General features: G+C 40.1%; 1 protein-coding gene and 1 non-coding gene across 2 annotated transcripts in view; both read right to left on the minus strand.

The window, feature by feature from the left end:
- The window catches only part of PIR (pirin), an 86,502-nt gene that overhangs the window by 56,985 nt on the left and 9,122 nt on the right, over positions 1 to 20,395 (minus strand). Inside the window, exons 3-5 of the mRNA XM_054581085.1 lie at positions 19,932 to 20,024; positions 5,664 to 5,747; positions 3,570 to 3,776 (exon numbers count right to left, since the gene is read on the minus strand). Coding sequence (XP_054437060.1) covers positions 3,570 to 3,776; positions 5,664 to 5,747; positions 19,932 to 20,024 — 384 coding nt within the window. The remainder of the gene's footprint in view (positions 1 to 3,569; positions 3,777 to 5,663; positions 5,748 to 19,931; positions 20,025 to 20,395) is intronic.
- LOC129077001 (U6 spliceosomal RNA) lies at positions 10,948 to 11,054 on the minus strand. The gene has a single exon (XR_008529767.1). It is a non-coding gene; the product is annotated as a U6 spliceosomal RNA (small nuclear RNA).

Here is a 20,395-nt window from a genome sequence, read left to right on the forward strand (position 1 = left end):
GCCTCCTTAAGGTTTGCTTCTGACATAATGGAATTTAAAACAGCAGGAGGCAAGTAGAGGCGTTTGTTGGAAAAAGAATCATGTTCCAGAGAGAACTGGCAATAAATATTGCTGATTGGCTGCCTGATAAGGATGGAATGGGGTTTGGAGAATTCCATACTCTCATGAAATAAACATGTGATTTTGACCTTCCAGAAGTGACAGAAACTATTCTAAATATCCCATCTTTATCTACCACCCCCCCTTCAGCCTTCACTTCAGACCGTGCTCTTCTGGCAGAATCTTGCTTAAAATTGGCTGTGGCTTTCCAAGGGCTGAGACACATACAAGCTGAGAAACAGGGAGACATCTATCTTTGGGAGTATCAAAAGGACAGTTGAGTTGTTTGCAAAAGCTAATAGCATCGTGCACAAAACCCTCTCACCTATTCTGTGGATGTAGGAACTGAAGTCCAAAAAGGTTAAATAAGATTTGCCAAAAGCCACAGAGCTGGACCTTTACATCTATAGGCTCATAATCAAACTGGTTCTCTTGATGAGTCATTACACACATTACAAATAGTAGTCCCTAGACCACAACTTTGGCATCTCCTGGGAGTGGTTAGAAATGCAGACACTCAAGTCCCACCCAGACCTCCTGAGTCAGAATCTGCGTTTTAACAAAGCACACAGGTAATCATGAATTTTGAAGCTGGAGAAGCACTGGAATGATCACTAAGTCCATTTTCTAGATATTTTAATTGGGGGGATAAGAGTTGCTGTTGACTCCGTATTAGTTATAAGTATCAATACCTCAATCTCTCTTTTTTTAATTCTTAACCTCACCTGGTAATTTAACATAAAATTATCTTCAGTTTGTTTTATAGTCCATCTAGACTTTTTAAGATCCAGTTATTCCTCAGTTAGCAGATATTAAGGTCTCAGATGTAGAAAACTATGTTTCTTGTGAGACCCAGAAAAACACGGCCAATAGTTCACCCATCTTTACACTGACTCATGCTGGTGTCTTTTCTTCAGAGCAAGCTAATTACCTTTCCCAAATCCCAGTAAGTCCCTTTAGCATAGAGAGCAAACATAAATCTCAGCCCAGCTCTTGCCCAAGTTAACACAAAGCAATCAAAATAATTATAGTAACAGCTACTACTTATGTGGTGCTTACAATGTGTCTGATGCTGTTTTAATAGATTAATGTATTAAAAACTCACTTAATCCTCTCAGCAATCCTAATGGATGGACAAGAACACTGAAGCACAGAGAGGTTGCCCGAAGCCATTCAGCTACTTCATGGTGGGGATTCTAATCCAGGCCATCTGTCTCCAGAGTCCGTGCTGACGCCCACGTTAGCACACTGCCTCTTAAAATTCAAATTAATGCTGGGTTCCCAGAGCTCCTTATTAAAATGCTCTTATAATAAAAATTGATCACTGACTTGGCTGAATGTAATTCATTTCAAAGATTTTACTCAACAAAAATAAAAAATTAGAGGCCATCAGCTACTAAAACATTATTTTCCAAAATTAAAACATTACCTCTGGTCTCTAATTCTTGGTTGTGACTGCAAGACTATGCAGTCTGCTGCTTAGAAGTGCTTTAAAATGTCCTTGTGCCTGTAACTGCAATTGACTCCAACATTAAAATTGCATTGTGTTTTCTATAAATGAGAAGCAGTTGTGAACTCTGAAGATTCGTGACATTGCTGGCTTTGCTTACCTATTAAATAAGTGGTCTCCTTTTTCTTTTTAGCTATAGACAGCTCAACTCTTTTTGTAAAGGAAATCTTAAGGACAATTCCACAAAGACTTGTACTTTGGTTGAAATGGAGAATCCTGAAAACACGGACTACAGGAAACAGAGCCCTATAGGAAACAGAGAAAACAGCTTCTCACCTGCACAAATTCAGCTCTCCTCAGACCTACCTCCCTGACTCCACACACAGCAACGTCCTCTGCCTTATACCAGGAAGAACCCACAGGACCTGAATTCTCCCCTGTGGCACTGAAGGGAAGGAAATGCTTGTCATACAGCTAGAAAGGGCACTGCCCAATGCTTGGCAAAACAGAACTGGGTCAGAAACACGATGAAGGGGCATGTTTCCAAGTGCAAAGTATGCATAGCGAGCAGGCAGATAGATATGCTTAATAGGGAGCAGATAGGTATGCTTAATAGGGAGCACATTTTGATTCTTTTTCCTCCAATTACTTCTGTTTGCAGTGGAAACACAAAGCAAAATAATGCACATGCCTAGGCCTGGTATAGGGAAAAGAACTACAGTAATAGTGTAGAAAATATAAACCCCCTAAGTCCCAACCAGTATTCGTGACCAACCTGTTACCCATGAAATGCATCCCTCATTGAGTGATTGGCCAGTAGCCACTGCCAAGCCATTGTCCCTATGGATGTTTCTAAACAAAATGTAAATTTACATAAATTATATGTACAATAGTTTTAAGTGCTGGCTGTCTACATGAAGAATGGCAAAGTGGTTCCCAATTTCTTGATGCTCTCGAATCCAGGCGGCACGTGTGGACCTGAGTGTCAGGGCCCCTCCCAGATCTCCTTGGATCCCTTTCAACCATTCCTGTGACCCTGACCCAAAATCAATGGCCATGACTAAGGAATCAATGGCCATGAGTTAAGGTAAGGAAGCATGAAAGCCCAGCTGCCTAGCTCTGGGGTGGGTCAGGAGAACTCGGAGGTGGACTGATCCTCAAGTCACCCTCCTTTTTGGGACTTTACCTGAGATGATACCCTTGGCTCCCTACCCTTGCCTGTACTGGTTCCTTTGTCTGTTCCCCCATGGGCACTTCCTTTAAAATCAGCTGCACATGAATTCTCATCTTGGGTATGCTTCTGGGAAAACCTTACCTAAGAGACCACACTATGCAGTTAACTACCCAGCTGGATGTTACTTCAAACTTGGCCTTTCCAGCAGCATATCCGGTGTGCAACTGACGCAGTACTTACCATACTTTTCTCTTATCACAAATCTGTCCATAACTTTTAGCCTCGATTGATCTTACTTGATTAAAAAGGTGGGATCCTAAGCTGAAATATTGTAGTCTTAGTTGAGAAGAATGCACAGGGTATGATGTGTGTGGAGTAACTAAATGTTCAGATTAATTTTAAAAACCTTTCTATGATATAGCAGTGTACTTTCCTTACTAAGTTGGGCATATATAATTTAAATAAACCTTCAGGGAGTGGAGTTCATTTTGGTTTTTGATTGTTTCTTAAAAAGTTAGTGATCTTGCAGTTCCAAGGAGCTATGAAATTACACGATAAGCACAAGAAGCTAAATCTGCACACTTATTAAGATATACCTTGAAAATTGCTTTTTGACCAAAGTTTTCATATGAACTTGCTTTCTTGTAATTTTTCTAACTTTCTGGGTTTGCATGTGGCCAAAAAAAATTCTGAGTCCCCTTAGGTTCCACATATTCTGACACCTCTGAAGCAAGTCCATGCTATGGGACATGAACTGTGATAAACCCAGTGAGAACTTACAGCCTGGATGGGGCCAGGCCATGTCCCCATCCCCAGCTTTCACAAACACACAGCAGCAGGGCTTACCTTGACTCCCAGGGCTTCTCCAGAAATGACAGCAACTGTGACACCATCCTTACTGGGTTTAGGAATTTCTTTACTTTTCAGTTCCTGGTACTGAGGCTCCACCATTTTCTCTGAGCTCCTCAAATTGACCCACAGTTGTAGGCCATGGGCTGGCTCCTCTGAGCATGGCATCTCAGCATGAAGAATGCCCCGGCCCGCGGTCATCCACTGTAAACACCAGACCAAAAGAGAGAAATGAAACCCAGAGTTGAACAAGTCCCCAGGTGGGGCCATTATGACATGGTAACTGAGTGTGGTAACTTACAAGTGCTTCTTTCACGGTCCTGGGCATCATGAGAAATAAGAAAACAGCAATAACAACTGCTGGAATCCTTTCTAGTTTTCCTGATGCATCCTATGCTTCCCATTTGAAATCAAAGCATCAGATCTCAAATTCATACAAACAGAAGGAGCCTGTCTTTTGGTATCCCTGAGTCTTTCACTGAGCACTGAGATGGGGAGATGCAAGCAGACAGTATACTGGGGGATGCTCTTGGAAGCATCTTAAGAAGAAAAAAAGCCTGATTGGGCAGGGGAAGAAGCCAGCCAGCAATGCAGTTACAACGAAGGCCTTAGCCAATCCAACAGGGAGGTCTGGAGTTGGATAAACCTTCAGAATTGTCCCAAACTAAGGTGAGGTAGCCAGGCTTTTTTTATCCCCACATCAGCAAACCAGTGACTGTGCACCACCCCCTAGTAGGGAGTACAGCCTTGGAAGAGACAGTTCCTGCTGCAGAGGGCAGTGCCCAGGGTGTGATGCAGCTGTGAGCCACAAGCAGTCAATATTCACAGCAGCTGGAGGATGGATCAGTGCGAGGGCCTAAAGATACATGTGCAGGCCCACAGTATCCACTACACTGTGGTTGAGTGACTTGAGTCTCTGCTTGCTCAATTCTGGTACAGGAACTCTCAATACTGGGAGAAAAGAGTTGTTGCCTCCCCTGTTGTACAGATTTGTCAAGCATTCATTTATTAAGAGTATATTAAGGGTGAAGAAATGGAACACGATAGATTTCCTGCCTTTCTTAGCTTGAGATCTCCCACAGAAGATCCTGAGATAAGGACTTCAGTGCAGATAATTTATGTGGAAAGTGATGCAGAAAGCACAAGTACGGAAGAGTAGGGAAGAGCAAGCTAGGCAAGGGAGGAAGGCAAAAGAAGAGTGGGCACCTGGAGATCAGCCCCACTGGGATCCACACATACACACTTTAGAATTGCTGCACGGAGGGCAGAGCAGTCGCCACTTCCTTGGTTAGGTCACAACCAGTCATCATATAGACCTTTCTAGGCCATCTCCATTTTACCTTCTGCTCCACTGAAAGCTTACTCTTAATTTTTGGTCACTACTCCATCCTTTTCCTTTTCTGCCTTCAAATTCCATGTACATTGAAACACCATGAGTCAAATATTGGCAGTTATCAATCTGCCAAATATGTGAATGATCCCAGTAAATAGCTGACACAGAGTTCGGACTTACAAAACTGGCGAAGATGACCCAAGCATTTCCTGGAGATTTTTAATTCTATTACGTCTCACTAAGAGTAGGATGGTGGCAAGGTTTGGGCAGTTGTCTTAAGTGACAACACCTACCCCTGCAAACAAGCTGGAAGATAAGTAGTGAATTGTCTCAAATACAGCAGGAAGGTCTATAAAAATGAGGACTGAATTTGGCAGTTGGGATATCATGAGTGACCATTACCTGAACAGCTCCAGTGAAGGTTTGGGGGATGCTGAGAGGCCAACCCTGAATTCAGTGAGTGAAGGATGAAATGGAAGATAAAGGAAGTTGAGAGAGTTACACTTCATTACTCTTTTGAGAAATATAAAAGAAAGAATAGGTGGGAGCTGAAAGCGATTGAGGAGGTCAAGGAAAGTGTGAGAGGAATACAAGAGACCCATACAGGTTTCCAGGCTGAGTGGAAGGATCCATAGAAAGGGAAAGGTCAAAGGTATACAAGCCAAGGAGTAAAGTGTGAATGCACTGTCAGTGGGCAGATGAGGCATGCACAACCAAAGACTATTAAACCATCATTAATTCCTTGTCCTTGGCCATACCTGCAGGTCTCCTGGGTTCAGCTGACCAACATGTCCACAGAAGTCTTCATGGGCCATGCTGCCACCTTCCAGGAGGTAAGATACCTTTGAAAAAAAAAACAAGCAGAAGAAAGAGTAGGTGTTAGGTAGCTAAGAAGAGTTGTTTACTTTTCCCTCAGAAAGCAAGTGTCCTCTTTTGCTCTTTGCTTCTGTGAGAAGAGCCAGCCCTCGTGGTAATGATGGCCTGCAGGGTCCAGCACAGCCAGTGACCTCTGAATAAAGTCTGCCTAAGTTTCAGGTGCAGTATTCAGAAGCCCAGAAGCCTGTAGACATAAGCCACATTCTCCAATCTCAGCTTTATCAGAAATAAAGGTAGACGTATTTTTGTCTGCTCTCTTTCTATCTCTTTTATCGTCTCAACTGGTTCAGAATCCAGGCTGGGAAAACAGGCATTGCTTATTATGCCTCCTCATACCTCAGACTAAGGGCAATGAAAGACCTGATACTGTCATACTGTTGATATCCTTTATTGTACCCTTATAATGAACCCACATCTTCAGCTAACTATTGGGTTCCAGTTCCTGAAACCAAATATTTGTAGAACACTTACTACAGTGCAAATCAGGACTAGCTGATGTGAGGACTCTCCATGTGTCATCCTCCAGAGCAATGTCATTGGAATATACTGCATAAACAATGGACTCTGCAGCAACTTTCATCCCACAGGTAACAAGCGATGGCTTCAGAAACTGGAGGTTCTAGGTTGTGATGGTAAGCTCTATGTGCCAACGTTTCTGGGCTAAAGGATGCCCAGAGAGCTGGCAAAACCTTATTTCTGGGTGCATCTGTGAAGGTGTTTCTGGAAGAGATTAGCATTTGAATCCATGGACTAAAGAAGATCTTCACCAATGTGGGTGGGCAGCATCCAATCTCTTGAGGATCCAAACAGAACAAAAAGGTAAAGGAAAAATGAATCCTTACTCTCGGTTCTTCAGACAAAACCTCTGTCTTCTGCCCTCAGATCACGGCTTCTGGCTCTCAGCCTTCAGGCTCTGAAACTTACACCCCAGTTCTCAGGCCTTGGGCCTCAAACTGAATTATACCACCAGCTTTCCTGGTTCTCCAGTTTGTAGACGCTAGATCATGACACTTGTCCACCTCCATAACCAAGTGAACCAATTCCTATAATAAACTCCTCTTTATATTTATCTATATATATTGTATTGGCTCTGTTTTCTGGAGGACCCTGACCAGATTAACAGGTGAGCTATTATCTAAGACCCTGCCTCCCGATGGCTTCTAGGGGATGGGTTATACAGGGGAAAAGTCACTAATCAGGGTGGCTACGGGAGTTAGGGTCGTGGTCTGTACTGACTGGCCGGTGCTAGCGTAGGGGTAGCTGATCAGTGCGCCTGGACCTGATGCCAGCCATGGGGTCGCTCTGTCTGCTCTGCCAAGGCTGTGGTCGGTGGGGTTGTTCTGCTTTTCTGGGCCTGGAGCTGAAACATGGCTGAGGCCTAGATGTTGTCTCCAGTTTGACCAAAACTCTCTCTGTGGTCAGCAGACCTGAGGAGGCTTTGTTCCTAAGAGGATTTGATGCAGGCCAGAACCTCCTTGTCCTGACAGCTTAGTGATGACAGGGGTGGACATGCTAGGGAGAAGGTGGCAGGTTAGCCGGGATGTTCCCAGGCTGGACAAGGCCAGTTTGAATCAAAAGGAAAGGAGGAGAAAAAGCCAGATTAAAGAAATGAACTTTCTGCACGGTTAGAGTACCTGGTTGGACACAGCAAATGTGAACTGTGATCATCTCTAGATGGTGGAATTACAGCCTTGTGTTGTTATATTCTTCCCGCTTGTGTGATAGTTTGACTCAAATGAGTACTTTACAGTTGTACAACAAAAACAATTTATTTATTTTGGAAAAGTATAAAGATGTTGCCGCTAATTAGTGAATGAAAATAAGTGATGTGTCTTGTTCCTTGTTTCAGTGAACTGCAGCTAGGCAGGAAGGCAGTGAGACATCAGGGAAAACACCACGAATCAGAAGAATAATTCCATATTATGTGTGAGGGCAATATAGCTAGATCTTCCCTGACCAGTGTGACTCTGTGGGTTGGGCATCGTTCTGCAAAGCAAAAGGCTGCTGGTTCAATTCCCGGTCAGGGCACATGCCTGGGTTGCGAGTTCAGTCCACAGTCAGGGTGTGTGCAAGAGGCAGCCAATCAATGTTTCTCTCTCTAACATCAATGTTTCTCCCCCTCTCTTTCTCCCTCCTTTCCCCTCTCTCTAAAAGTAAATAAACAAATAAAATCTTTTAAAAATATAGCTAGCTCTGACTTTTATGTGTTACTAAGTGGAGAAGACCTGGAGTTGTTATAGAGTACTTGGACCAAAATACAAATTAAGCACTTAGGACCCCACACAAAGCTTAAAAATTCCAAATTTCAAAGAAGCAGCCCAACTTCCAGGAGCAGTGTCTAGAGTTGCTTTCCTTTTTGTGTTACGCATGCATTTTTAATTAAAATAACTACATAATAAAGGCAATTTTCATTCTGTTTGGGCTGAAGCTCTCCTTTACATTCTCAAAGAAGTCTCTTTCAAATAATATTCTTTCCATCCCCAGTGATTTTCAATTACCCAAGGCTAGGAGTTTTCAAGTCATTAATCATCTCAAAATGCATAAAGCAACTTTAAAAAGGAAAGTGTGGTAAGCATGACTCATTTAAAAGTGAAAATTTACATGGACACCAAGAGAGATTTCTGATGTTCTTGTTTTGCAAATTTTATTTTACAGAGCAATTCCAACTCTATTTCTAAAAGAGTGAGAAGACAATTATTCCCCCTTTTCCTCTAATCTTGAAGTGGGGATCTCCTCTTTTCTGTGGTAATACAAAAGTAAACATCAGTTCTCCCATCCTAAATACTATGAAATCTGAATTAGAGAAGTCTGGACAATGAAGGTCATCTGATTCCATAATGCCTACCTTTTGCTACTTACAGCAAAAACCATATTTCTAGCCTTTGAGGGGAAATCAGAAACCAAAGAAATAACCGACTCTTTATTATTGTCTACCTTTTATTTTCTTAATTTTTGCTAAGTGATATAAATGTTACACTGAGATGTGAAGTCTAAGTTAATGCTTGCAAAAATTTTTTTAAAACTCCAGCAATACTTTGCAAGTTGACAAAATCCAGATGATTTTTTTTTAGGACATTACATAATTGCAAACACCTGGAGAATTGCCAGAGGTGGTTGATTGATTTGGGAGTGTTATGTTTAAACTCAAGAGTTGCATGTGTCTAATTAAGTAAGAAATGTGTAATCTGAAACAGGTGTTTCCTTAAAGGACTTGCCATGCTTCCTGGTCCTGCTCATCCTTTCCTCCTTCTAGTCCTAAACTTTCCATGGGTCTTTATTACATACTTTTACTCCCTAGTCAATTCCTATTTCTTGTTATATTCTGTCTGTTTGTATTTGGAAGGGGAAGGGCACAAACCCATGACAATAATAAAAGAAAAGTGTCCCTTGCAATGTGAAATACAGGAAAGGTATGCCTCATAGAGTTTTAAATTAATTCGGAAGAATTACAGCACAAGATATAATATAGTTTGTTGTTTCTTTGCAAGATTTATTCTTTAAAGCAAGAAGTCTGTGTTATAAATAAAACTATGTTCTCTTTCAATTTCTATTTGCTCTAAAGTGGTGGCTTTTTTTTTCTCTTGGTAGCTGACTAAGAAAAAGAGAAAAAAACAAAAACACAAGTTGAGATCATGGCTGATGAGGAAGGCCAGCAAGGAACATCTTGCATAATGGAAGCAAGGACAGAAACATAATGTTTGAATCCATACAATTAAGGGCCCAAGTTATTTTACCAAAAAAATGTTTTAATTACTTGAGCAATCACTGAGAAACCTGAAAAACTCAACCCACTAAATTGGCTCATCCGATCCCAGCCCTACATAACACTTTCACATGTGGCAAAAGGTGGTTTTAACATAAAAGGAAAACATAACCAACATGGGTTATGTATTCAGCCAACGTAAGAATCTAAATATTTTAAGGCTCTACCAGGTCCTGCCTTGACATTTCCTGCCCCAAACCTGCGGAGGCACCAATGTTTCAGGGATTCCCAACACACTGCCCCCTGCTGGCATGGCCCTGCCTTGGGGAACCACTCAGGCTTTGGGGTTCTAGCCATTTGGGTAAATGGTCCTTTTGGGGGCCATTTACCAGGTGTGAGATGTGAAGCAAAGTGCTTTAACTTCTGAGAGGTTCAGTTTCTCCATGTAATAACATGAACCCAGGAAATGAGTTCACCAAGTGCCGGGTAATGTTTGGAAAGCTCCTGGTACATAACAAGAGGTCAGTAAGTTCTAGAGTTAGCATATCTACCACCCATCTGGGGACAGAGATCCTACTCCTGGATGTATTTACCCTGATATTCTCATGGTTTACTCCCTCACTTCATTCAGGCCTCTGTTCAAATGTTACTGCCTAAGAGAGACCACCCCCGACCACCCCATCAAATTGGCCAACCTATTCTGATTTGTTTCTTCTTCCAAGCCTTTTCATAAAGGGACATTCTATGACATAATTATTTTGGTTATGCATTTATTGTCTGTCTTACCTAAGAGAATGTTACCTCCCTGAGGACTATAGCATATAGCTGACAGTGAAGATTTGTTGAATGAATGAACAAATGGATGAATATTAGCATCTTGTGTTTGCATAGCATTTCTGTATTTACAAAGCACCTGATCCTGGGAATATATTGTTATGTATATGTCATTAATAAAAACATGTGTCTTAGTGTAACTAAGGTTACACCAGTAATAGTAGCAGAGCAAGGACTTAAATTAACATGTTCTATCTCTGAGAATAAAACTATTCCATCCTCCCTGGTTGCCAACACCTGGCAGTAATGTATGTGTTGTGAGCACAGTGTTTCCCTCCAAGGACAGATCTGATGGGAGGTGCAAGAGCAGCCAGGACTGCCAATTTTGAGGGCTGAAGACAAACTGGCATCTCTAGCAAAGAAGGAATCCTTGCGCTATAGTACACAAACAAAAACTTAGGCCTTATGATTCCGGGGTAAAGTAGAGAAGAGGCCGATGAAGAGACAGGCAGCCATGGGATCCTGAGATGAGGTGATCAACGGATACTTTCTTGGTGTGGACGTTGAAGAGTCCTACCCAACAGCATCTAACTACATAGAAAAGAACAATTGACTAAAAGGCAATTTCACTTTATATTTTTTATTGCCCCTATTTTTTTCTTTTTTAAATTTCTTTTAATTTTTCAAATAAAAATATGGAACATTTCATGAATTTGTCTGTCATCCTCGAGCAGGGGCCGTGCTAATCTTCTCTGTATTGTTCCGATTTTAGTGTATGTGCTGCCGAAGCGAGCACTATTGCCTCTATTTTTAAAAGTCTTCTAAATCTACTAATATTCACTTCACTTTGGGTGAAATTTCTGACATGCGCATCCAGTTCTATGATGATCATATTCCTAAGTCTAACTCGTCAGGTGACCTGAATTGCATACTCCCTCACAAACTTTTAGCTGTTTCTAAAACCCCAGGGCCAAGAATGCCTTACTTCTTCAAAACCCCACTCAGGATTCAATCTTTTGGGGAATCTCTTCAAACAAACTGCCCCTGGCTCCTCATGTAATCAGGCCAGCTTCTTTACTGATATGACCTACATCTTGTAAATCTGTAGTCAAGGTGTTCATGTTCATTGTTTTATTTCCCCTGTTATATTGAAGGAGCATCAAGAGAATGGTTTGCCAACTTCTATGAATACCCAAATATCCCACATACAAAAGTGCTGTGTTTGTACCTAGGAGGAAAGTGGGTAGTCAGAAGTACTTTTGCTTAACAGTGCCCTCTGCTGATCCTAGCTAGCAATATGTGCTCACTGTTTTTCTATAGTCAGACTGTGTCCATGAGTCCATGTGTCCATGTGACAGGTTGCTATCTAGTCATCAAAGGATGAGCTGTGCTGTGGTGTAAAAGGAGGCTTTTCTGCTCAGTACAATCCCTACTTAAAAGCTGTCAAGGCAGATTCTTACAAATGAAGTGCCTGAAAAATGCTGCCTTACACACATGGTCCCAGGCAGATTTGGGACTCTTACAGACAGAGAGGTTTAAGGGAACCATGTCGAGTCCCATCTTGTTTTAATATTTTGTTAAAATTCCATTACAATAATATTTAATTTAATTGAGCAGTTGACACCTTTTGATCAGTACATTATTATTATTCCCTGATTCAATTCGATACAAGGACTTAATTTCTCAGAACTTTAGTGAATGTGTTCATTGTACTTGGTGTCATTGGGCCACAATTATCAGAAATTTGGATTTCAAGAAGTGATACAACATTTTATAATAAGGGGGTCTGATATGGGGATGCCAATTTTTGTCTTTCTCTTTTTTAATAAACTTTAAATTTTTGAAGAATTTTAAATCTCTTTTTCCTCTCTCTTCTATTTTTGCCTTCACAAGGAAAATGTCATCACAAACTCAAAAGTGGAAAGTTAGAAATCACCCAGAAAGAACACAATGATCACCTCTTCCTCACTTTCAGGGAGCTACCAGGGGAAACACTACTAAAATATACAGATAAAAGAAGTGAATACTGAAAAGAAGTACAATTAGTCCCAGTGGAAACACAGAAGATTAATTTTGATGATGAAGAATCTGGAGGAATGGGGAAGTGATCCACGGAGGAAGCAGCTGCACGGCTGGTCCTTAAAAGACTAGAATATTGGGGAAAAGCTGGAGTTGAGTGGGGTGGGGCAAAAAGGTATATAGGAGGAAAGGGGTTTTTAGGTTGTGATAAAAGGTCGTAAGCAATTAAAGCATGATTTTATTCACTATCATGTTATTACTAGATCGCAAATGGTCTCCTTGTGGCTACAAGAAGTTAAATGATTGCCCTTAAATATCCAGGCAGTCAACCAACCTAATCCATTTACCGAAAGTTCAGAAGAGAAGTGATAGTTACTTTGCACTGACAGGTAGGAAAATTTGGATCCCTCAACCATGAACCATGAAAGCACTGAGTCCCATAGTAAGTGAGTAACAGCAAGAGTATGAGGAGTTCAATTTGGGGATCTGTATCACCTGTGGAATCTCATTTCTAATGGGATCAGCCTGTCAACGTATCAACACAATACCAGATGTATAGAAAGGCAACTTTGTTCTAGAAGGAGTAGGAGCATGGAAGAGCGGTCAGGTGTGACCCTGGGATAGATGGGCTAGCCAAAGCCTGCTCTGTATGGGCTATAAGCGCATGACAAGTCACCACTTCTTGGAGCCTCTGTTTCCTCATCTGTAAAATAGGGGCCTAACAATTCCTACTTTTCAGGGTTGTTGGTCAGGCTTAGAAATAATGTACAGAAAGCATGTGAATCTTCTCATAAAACTGGTAGCTAATGTTATTGCATGTCCTAATGTCCTTTGGGTTTAATTCTGTAAGGTCAGGCATTCCATTTTAAGAGCCTATTGATGGATAACTCCAAAGCAACTTTGCTAAAAGTGTTGAAGATTTGCAAAGAGCTTTTTTATCATGTGCTGATCTATGTTCATTTGTTTTCGACTTATTTTTAGTCTCACTTGAAAAGAAGTATTTTATATTTGGTGACATAAAGAATGTTTAAGGACTGGTTTATATCCTTTATTACAGCGCCCCTCCAATTCATCTACATAAGAATTCTAGGAATGCAGTCTCTCAGACATGAATGGGTTCTATTTGTAATCATTAATTGGGTGGGGCATAATGGAGAAATTTGTTGAAAATGTATTTGGACTACTTTCAAAGAATATTTCAGTTAAACTATTTCCTCATGTAACGTATGTTCATTGATAGACCAGGGCTTAATTCTTTGCTGTGGGAAATGTCTGGGTACTGTAAGACTTTCAGCAGCATTGCTGGCTTCTACTCACTAGATGGCAGTGGCATGCCCCAGTTGTCATAACCAGAAATGTCTCCAGAAATTGCCACATGTGGGCAAAATCACCTATAGTTGAGAACCGCTGACACAGTCTAAATAGGAACTTTTAGACTAAAGACAGTTCTAATTTAATATGATTGCATCAACTTTGGAGTTTTGGGGACATGAAATATTGGCCATTTATTCATAAACAAAGATTGAGCTCTGCTTTCAAGACCTCCCCTAGTAATGGCTCAACCTATAGCTTTAGATTACACTCACTCTACATACATCCAATTTTTTTTTAATTTTATTTTAATTTATTTTTTCAAATACATTTGTCTCTGCCTCCCCCCCACCACTTTCCCTTGCCCGCTCTCTCCTTCCCTCCCTCAGCTCTTCCCCTTTGGTTTTGTCCATGAGTCCTGGTTATATGTTCCTTGACTTTCCCCTTCCCTTCCTTCTCCCCGCCCCCCCTCCTTCCCTCTTGTCTCTGTTGGTTTCTTTTCCTTTCAGTGTTGCTGGTCTTATTTTCCTTGCATCTTTGTATTGTTGGTTAGGTCCTGCTTATAGGTGAGATCATATGGTATTTGTCTTTCGCCCCCTGGCTTATTTCGCTTAGCATAATGCTCTCCAGTTCCATCCATGCTGTCGCGAAGTGTAGTAGTTCTTTTTTTCTTTCTGCTGCGTAGTAGTCCATTGTGTATATGCACCATAACTTTTTGATCCAATCATCTACTGATGGGCATTTAGGTTGCTTCCAACACTTGGCTACTGTAAATTGTGCACACACATCCAATTTTTAAGTCCAAATTAACTACTCACCATTTCTAGTCTATTGCCTTACTATGCCCTCCATCTTTCCCCTCCCCCCTGCCCGCCCACTGTCCTGAGAGTCATATCTAACTTATTCCTTGAAGTTTTACTAAGTGGCCAAATTTTCCCTGAAACCCTCCCAGACCCTTTTGTTAGAAGTTCTAACTTCCCCCTTAGAACATGAAACTTCTTCAACTACATGTCTCTTGTCCCTTCTTAATCATTTTCTAAGTTTTTTGCAAACTAGAAGTCCTCCGCCTCTACATCTAAGCTCACACAGGCATACATGCACACATGCACGTGCACACACCACTTTAATTTCCATTCAGCCAGGGAACATGTGAAAAATGAGACAGCTGTGCTTATATGTTGAAGCACTCTTTTAAATTTCATGGGAACCTCAAATGGCCCACAAATATTTCTTAGAGGAAGCCACCTCTAGGTTATCCTCCCTATTACACATTACCATATATTATTAGCTTAACTGGTTTACTGGAACAGAACACAACTGGGTCAATTTTATATGGAGGAAGTAGACCCAAGTCAACCACCTCAGCAAGAGTTCCTGGAGAGCAGGTGAGCATCACAAGCTTCACAACCACAAGAACACTTTTCAAAATCTTCAAATATGCCATAGGAAGATATGGCATCTGAAAATATCAATATTTAAAATAATTAACCAATAGGCATAGGTCAAAACTCTAAAGGTACAGATAGCGAACGAGAGTTAGAGTGAAAATTAACTCCCACTCTCCCTCATCACCCAGTAACCTTTCCTGGGTCATACATTACTAGTTTCTTGGGTATCCTTTCAGAAATAGTTTAGGCATGTCCAAGAATAAAAGCATAACTAGAAATAACCTAAGTGTCCATCAATAGATGACTGGATAAACAAAATGTAGTGTGTCTGTACAATGGAATATTATTCAGTCATAAAAAAGCAATGAAGTACTGATACAAACTGTAACATGGTTGAACCTTGAAAACAATATGCTCAGTGAAAGAAGCCAGACACGAGAAACTACATATGGTATGATTCCTTTTATATGAAATGCTCAGAATAGGCAAATCCATGGAGACAGAAGTGTGGTTGCCAGAAGCTGGGGGAAGTGGGAATGGGGACTGACTGCTAATGGGTGTGAGCTTTCTTTTGGGGAAGATGAAAACATTCTGGAATCAGGTGTTAATTGCACAATCTTATGAATATACTAAAAAATCTATGAAATTTTTAAAAGCTTTGTGACTACATATGTGTATCTGTTATTACATGTTTGTTTTTTCTCTAAGCACCATCTTTTTCCAATATTGAAATATGAATTTGTAATTTTATTTTATTTGCATCAATATAGTCTGTGGAAGTAATCATTTACTAAACTAGTCCATCTTCCCCACGATAATATTTATAATAAACCATTTAAAAAATAAAGATATAGTCTTTTCCTTTATTGTAAATACTGTTTATATTTTCTTCTTAAATAAATCCATGGTGCATATACACAATGGAATACTACGCAGCAGAAAGGAAAAAAGAACTACTACTAGCATCTGGCATCTAGTGGGTAGAGGCCAGGGATGCTGCAAAACATCCTGGGACAGCCCCCTACAGCCAAGAATTATCCACTCAAAATGTCAAAAGTGGCCAAGGTTGAGAAACCTTGATTTAAACAGGCCATGATTAATAAAAATTAAATTTACAATATTCCTTTTATAAATAGCCCTGCATAATATTCCACCTTCCAGATAGATGATAATTTTCCCATGTATAGCTCCCAGATATAGACTCATTCTCCTATTATTCTGGACACTTACTTTGTTCTTTCTTTTTTGACTTTGTAAAATTGCACTTATTATAAATATTTGTATAATAAGCCTTTGTTCTTATGTTGAATTTTTTCCAGGAAATCACTAGATTCCTGGAAGTAGGATTACTGGATTAAAGGGGAATAACTTGCGCCCTGGAGTTACATGATGTTCTTATTGCCATTGTGAATGGGATGTTTCCATTCTATCTGGTGGTTGCTTTTATTCAGAAAGTGGGTGATTTTTGTACATTTTATATCTAGGTTTTGGCTGGTATTCTTAGCATGGTGGTGCCTAGAGACATGTTGGAAGTAAGGGTGGGTTTAGCTTCCTTCCTGTAAACTGTTAGCTTCACCCCCTCAATCATGCCAAATAAATGCATAAGCTAAAAATCCATGTGCAGGCACTGTAACTGTAACGTCAGGACAAGTCCTGTGCTTTTGGTCCTCCTCCGGTCACATCACCCCCAGAGGTGGATGCAGCCACTGTGGGGTTTTCTTTTATTAGCATATTACCTACAAAGAAATATTTTCCTCCTCCTTTACAATAACTATAACTCTTACTATTAGCTTCGAAGCTCCTAGAACCATTAAATCGCAATGGTGCTGGTAGACATTCTTGTCTTTTTTCTTAAATTAACAGGATTATGTTTAATATCACAGTGTTAGATATGACATAGGGTGTTTCTTGGACAACAGAGCCTTTATAATGATGAGAAAATATCCTTCTCTCCTGATTTTTCTAGAGTATCTCTCTCCTCCCCCCAAAATGGATTTTGATTTAATTAATCTTGCCCCACTGTAAGCTTTGATTCAATAATGGGATGGTTAGGTTTTGAAAGCACATAGCAAGCCAGAAAAAGCAGGCCGTGTGGGAGACGGGAGGTTTGAATCCCATGTGAGTTTTCGTGTGAATCACCATGACCCTTTCCTTCCTCTCCGGGACATTGTTCAGTCATTGCCTGCAAACACTGCTGGCTGCTAGTGTGGCTGTTCTGATGGGCACGCCCTTGGAAACAAGGAAGGCTTGTTCTCTTGATCAAAGAACCTGTTGAGGCTTGTAGCAAAGAACTTTTAAAACATTTCTAAGCCCGAGTAAGAATATAATTCACAAAATGATTCCAAAATGTTCCTGAGAAGCAGGCATGGCAATTTATGCCTACCAGTTCTTAAATTTAACTAGGCAGGAGTGACCAGCCATCCTGGTCTCCCAGGAATGACGGGCTCCAAGGGACATGGGATGTTCAGTGCTAGAATCTGCAAAGTAATGAGGCTATAATTTGAAGGATGATCTTGAAAGGCACAAAATACATTTCTTTTCAGAGTAGAGGAAGGGTTCATCAACAGTGTGTGAACTTTACTGCTTTTTGAAGGTAAACTAAACCTTGGCAAGGCATGGATTAAAAAGGGAAGAGTATTGCCCATTTTTCAGACAGTTCTTTGTTTCTGATCATTTACAGTTGCCCTAAACAAATCAAGATATCAGAAAAAAAGATATCAGGCCTGACCAGAAATAGTTCAATGCAAAATTATTCCACCCTTTTACCACTCAGGGCTTTGGAAAAGAATGCTCCCCAGAGTCCAAATTCCTGGCAGGAAATACTGAACAAATTTTGCCCTTTGTCTGTGACCACCAGCTGTGCCTCCTTCTCCAGGGCATTCCTTCTTCCTCAATTTTCAGGCAAGTGTTTCACAGAAAATATGCAGCTAGCCAAACCAAAGGGTCAAGTTTAAAAAGAAATAATTAACCATTAACACAGTAAAATCAGGTTTTCACTGTTATCTTGTAAAATTATAATATTTCTGGTTTGCAAGGTCATCTAGCTCAGGACATCTCAAATGTTAATGTGCACATCAATCACTCAGGGATGTTGTTAAAGTGCAGATTCTGATTCAATAGATCTCAGGAGGAGCCCGAGGTTCCAGGTGGGACCACTGCAGGTATACCAATGACACTTGAGGTAATAAGAATTTTTTAAAAACCCCTATGTTTATAGCAGCGTTATTTACAATAGCCAAGTGCTGGAAGCAGGCTAAGTGCCCATCGGTAAATGAGTAGATCAAAACACTGTGGTACATTTACACAATGGAATACTACACAGTAGAAAGAAAGAAGGAGCTCCTACCCTTCACGACAGCATGGATGGAACTGGAGAATGTTATGCTTAGTGAAATAAGCCAGGCGGTGAAAGACAAATACCATGTGATCTCACCTATTACAGGAACCTAATGAGGAAAACAAACGAATGAGCATAATAGAACTAGAGTCATGGAAACATGGAACAGTCTCACAGCAAACAGAGGGGAGGGAGGAGTGGGATAATGGTGGAAAGAAGAGGAAGGGATTAATCAGGGAACATGTATGAATGACCCATGGACATGGACAACAGAGTGGGGAATGACTCTGGGAGCAAGTGGTGGACTGGGTGGAGGAGGGCAAAGGGGGAAAAACTGGGACAACTGTAATAGAACAACAATAAAATATTTTTAAATTTTTTAAAAAATAAAAACAAAAACTGTGAGCATGCACTTAAAATATGTATATTTATTTATATTTTAAATTCATATGTTAGTACCAAACAATATCATTTTTATTTTTAACAAATTCTTGTGCTCTGATATTGTTTTTACTCCAGCACAGACAGCACTGACTCATCTAGCACGCAAGCATTTTGAGGAACATTGAATCTGCTAACACACCCATTATGTTAACATTCAGTGCATGTTTGTATTTCCTCAGAAATAAGGAAATCACTTCAACTGAGGAAGGCTGTTCTACCTCTGTACAATGAATTGTTACGAAGTTTTTTCTTCTTTTGTTTGATTCTATGCTTTGTATTCAAAGGTGTACCTTCAGGGGTATGCAAAACAAGCCTAATCCCTCTTAACACTATTGCAACTTCTATCACTGAAAAGGCCTAATTTCCTTAACATAAAAAGAGCTTTTATAAAATAATAAGAACACCAGCAACCCAATGGAAAAAAAATAGGGCAAGGATATAAATATGTATGGTAAACAAATGTTTAAAATTAAAAAGTTAATCAACTTCACTCAGAAAGAGAAATGCAAATTTAAACTATGTGGAATCATTATTTTCAAGAAATAGTCACAAATGAATATTCTTGAAATATTCATATAAAACAAATTTCGATATAATTTTATTTTAATCACATCGTAGTTTCTTCTATCACCAATAAACTTGAATTATACAACTATTTTAAGACGTCAATTATTACTCTTCTTCATTTTTATTTTTTTAAAGATTTTATTTATTTATTTTTAGACAGAGAGGAAAGGAGGGAGAGAGGGAAAGAAGCATCGATGTGTAGTTGTCTCTTGAGCATCCCCTACTGGGGACCTGGCCCGCAACCCAGGCATGTGCCCTGACTGGGAATTGAATCAGCAACCCTTTGGTTTGCAGGCCAGTGCTCAATCCACTGAGCCATACCAGCGAGGGCCAACTCTTACTCTTTATTAACTGTTCAAATAGGAATGTCTCCAGTGGCACAAATTCGAAGAATATTAAAAACAAATAATTCCATTTGAGTATACTTCAGGCAAAATAGGTATTATAATTCTCTAGTAGCCAGTTGATAGCCAGGAACCTATAAATTAATTTTGGCCTATTATTCACTGCTTCTAAAATTGAATTTTCCATTAGAAATGATTATTAAATTTAAGAATAAAGGCAAGTTTTAAAATACACACTTTTCCAGTCAAATTATTTTACTTACTGTTTCAAAACCTCGATGTGGGTGATCAGGAAATCCACCTGGTCTACCACCTTTAAATTCATCAAACAGTAAAAATGGATCCAGATTTTTTAACTGAAATAAAAATAAAATTCAGCAGATTAGGCATGTTTTTTAAGCCACACTACTAAGGGCTACATTCATGAAGAGATCTAGCAAAACTCATTGAAAACTACATAGCCGGGAGCAACTTTTTGTAATGAAAACTGCTTTCAGGAAGGAGCCCCTTATACACACATACTGATTCACTGATTATGTTTGAATTAACAGTTATGAGAATTACTAACAGTGGGCAGACACCTCATGATCATCTAAGATCTAAAACTAGATACAGTCTATCCTAAACAGATTCATAATCTCATGGGGGAACAAGACTAGAATATCAATGATCACGCTGTGATGATAAATGCTCTGGGGGAACACACAGGAGAGTGGGATAAGATCAG

This window comes from Pteronotus mesoamericanus, unplaced genomic scaffold (genome assembly GCF_021234165.1).
Source record: "Pteronotus mesoamericanus isolate MK-2021 breed Mesoamerican mustached bat unplaced genomic scaffold, CSHL_Meso_final contig_65, whole genome shotgun sequence".
Classification (NCBI taxonomy): Eukaryota; Metazoa; Chordata; class Mammalia; order Chiroptera; family Mormoopidae; genus Pteronotus; species Pteronotus mesoamericanus.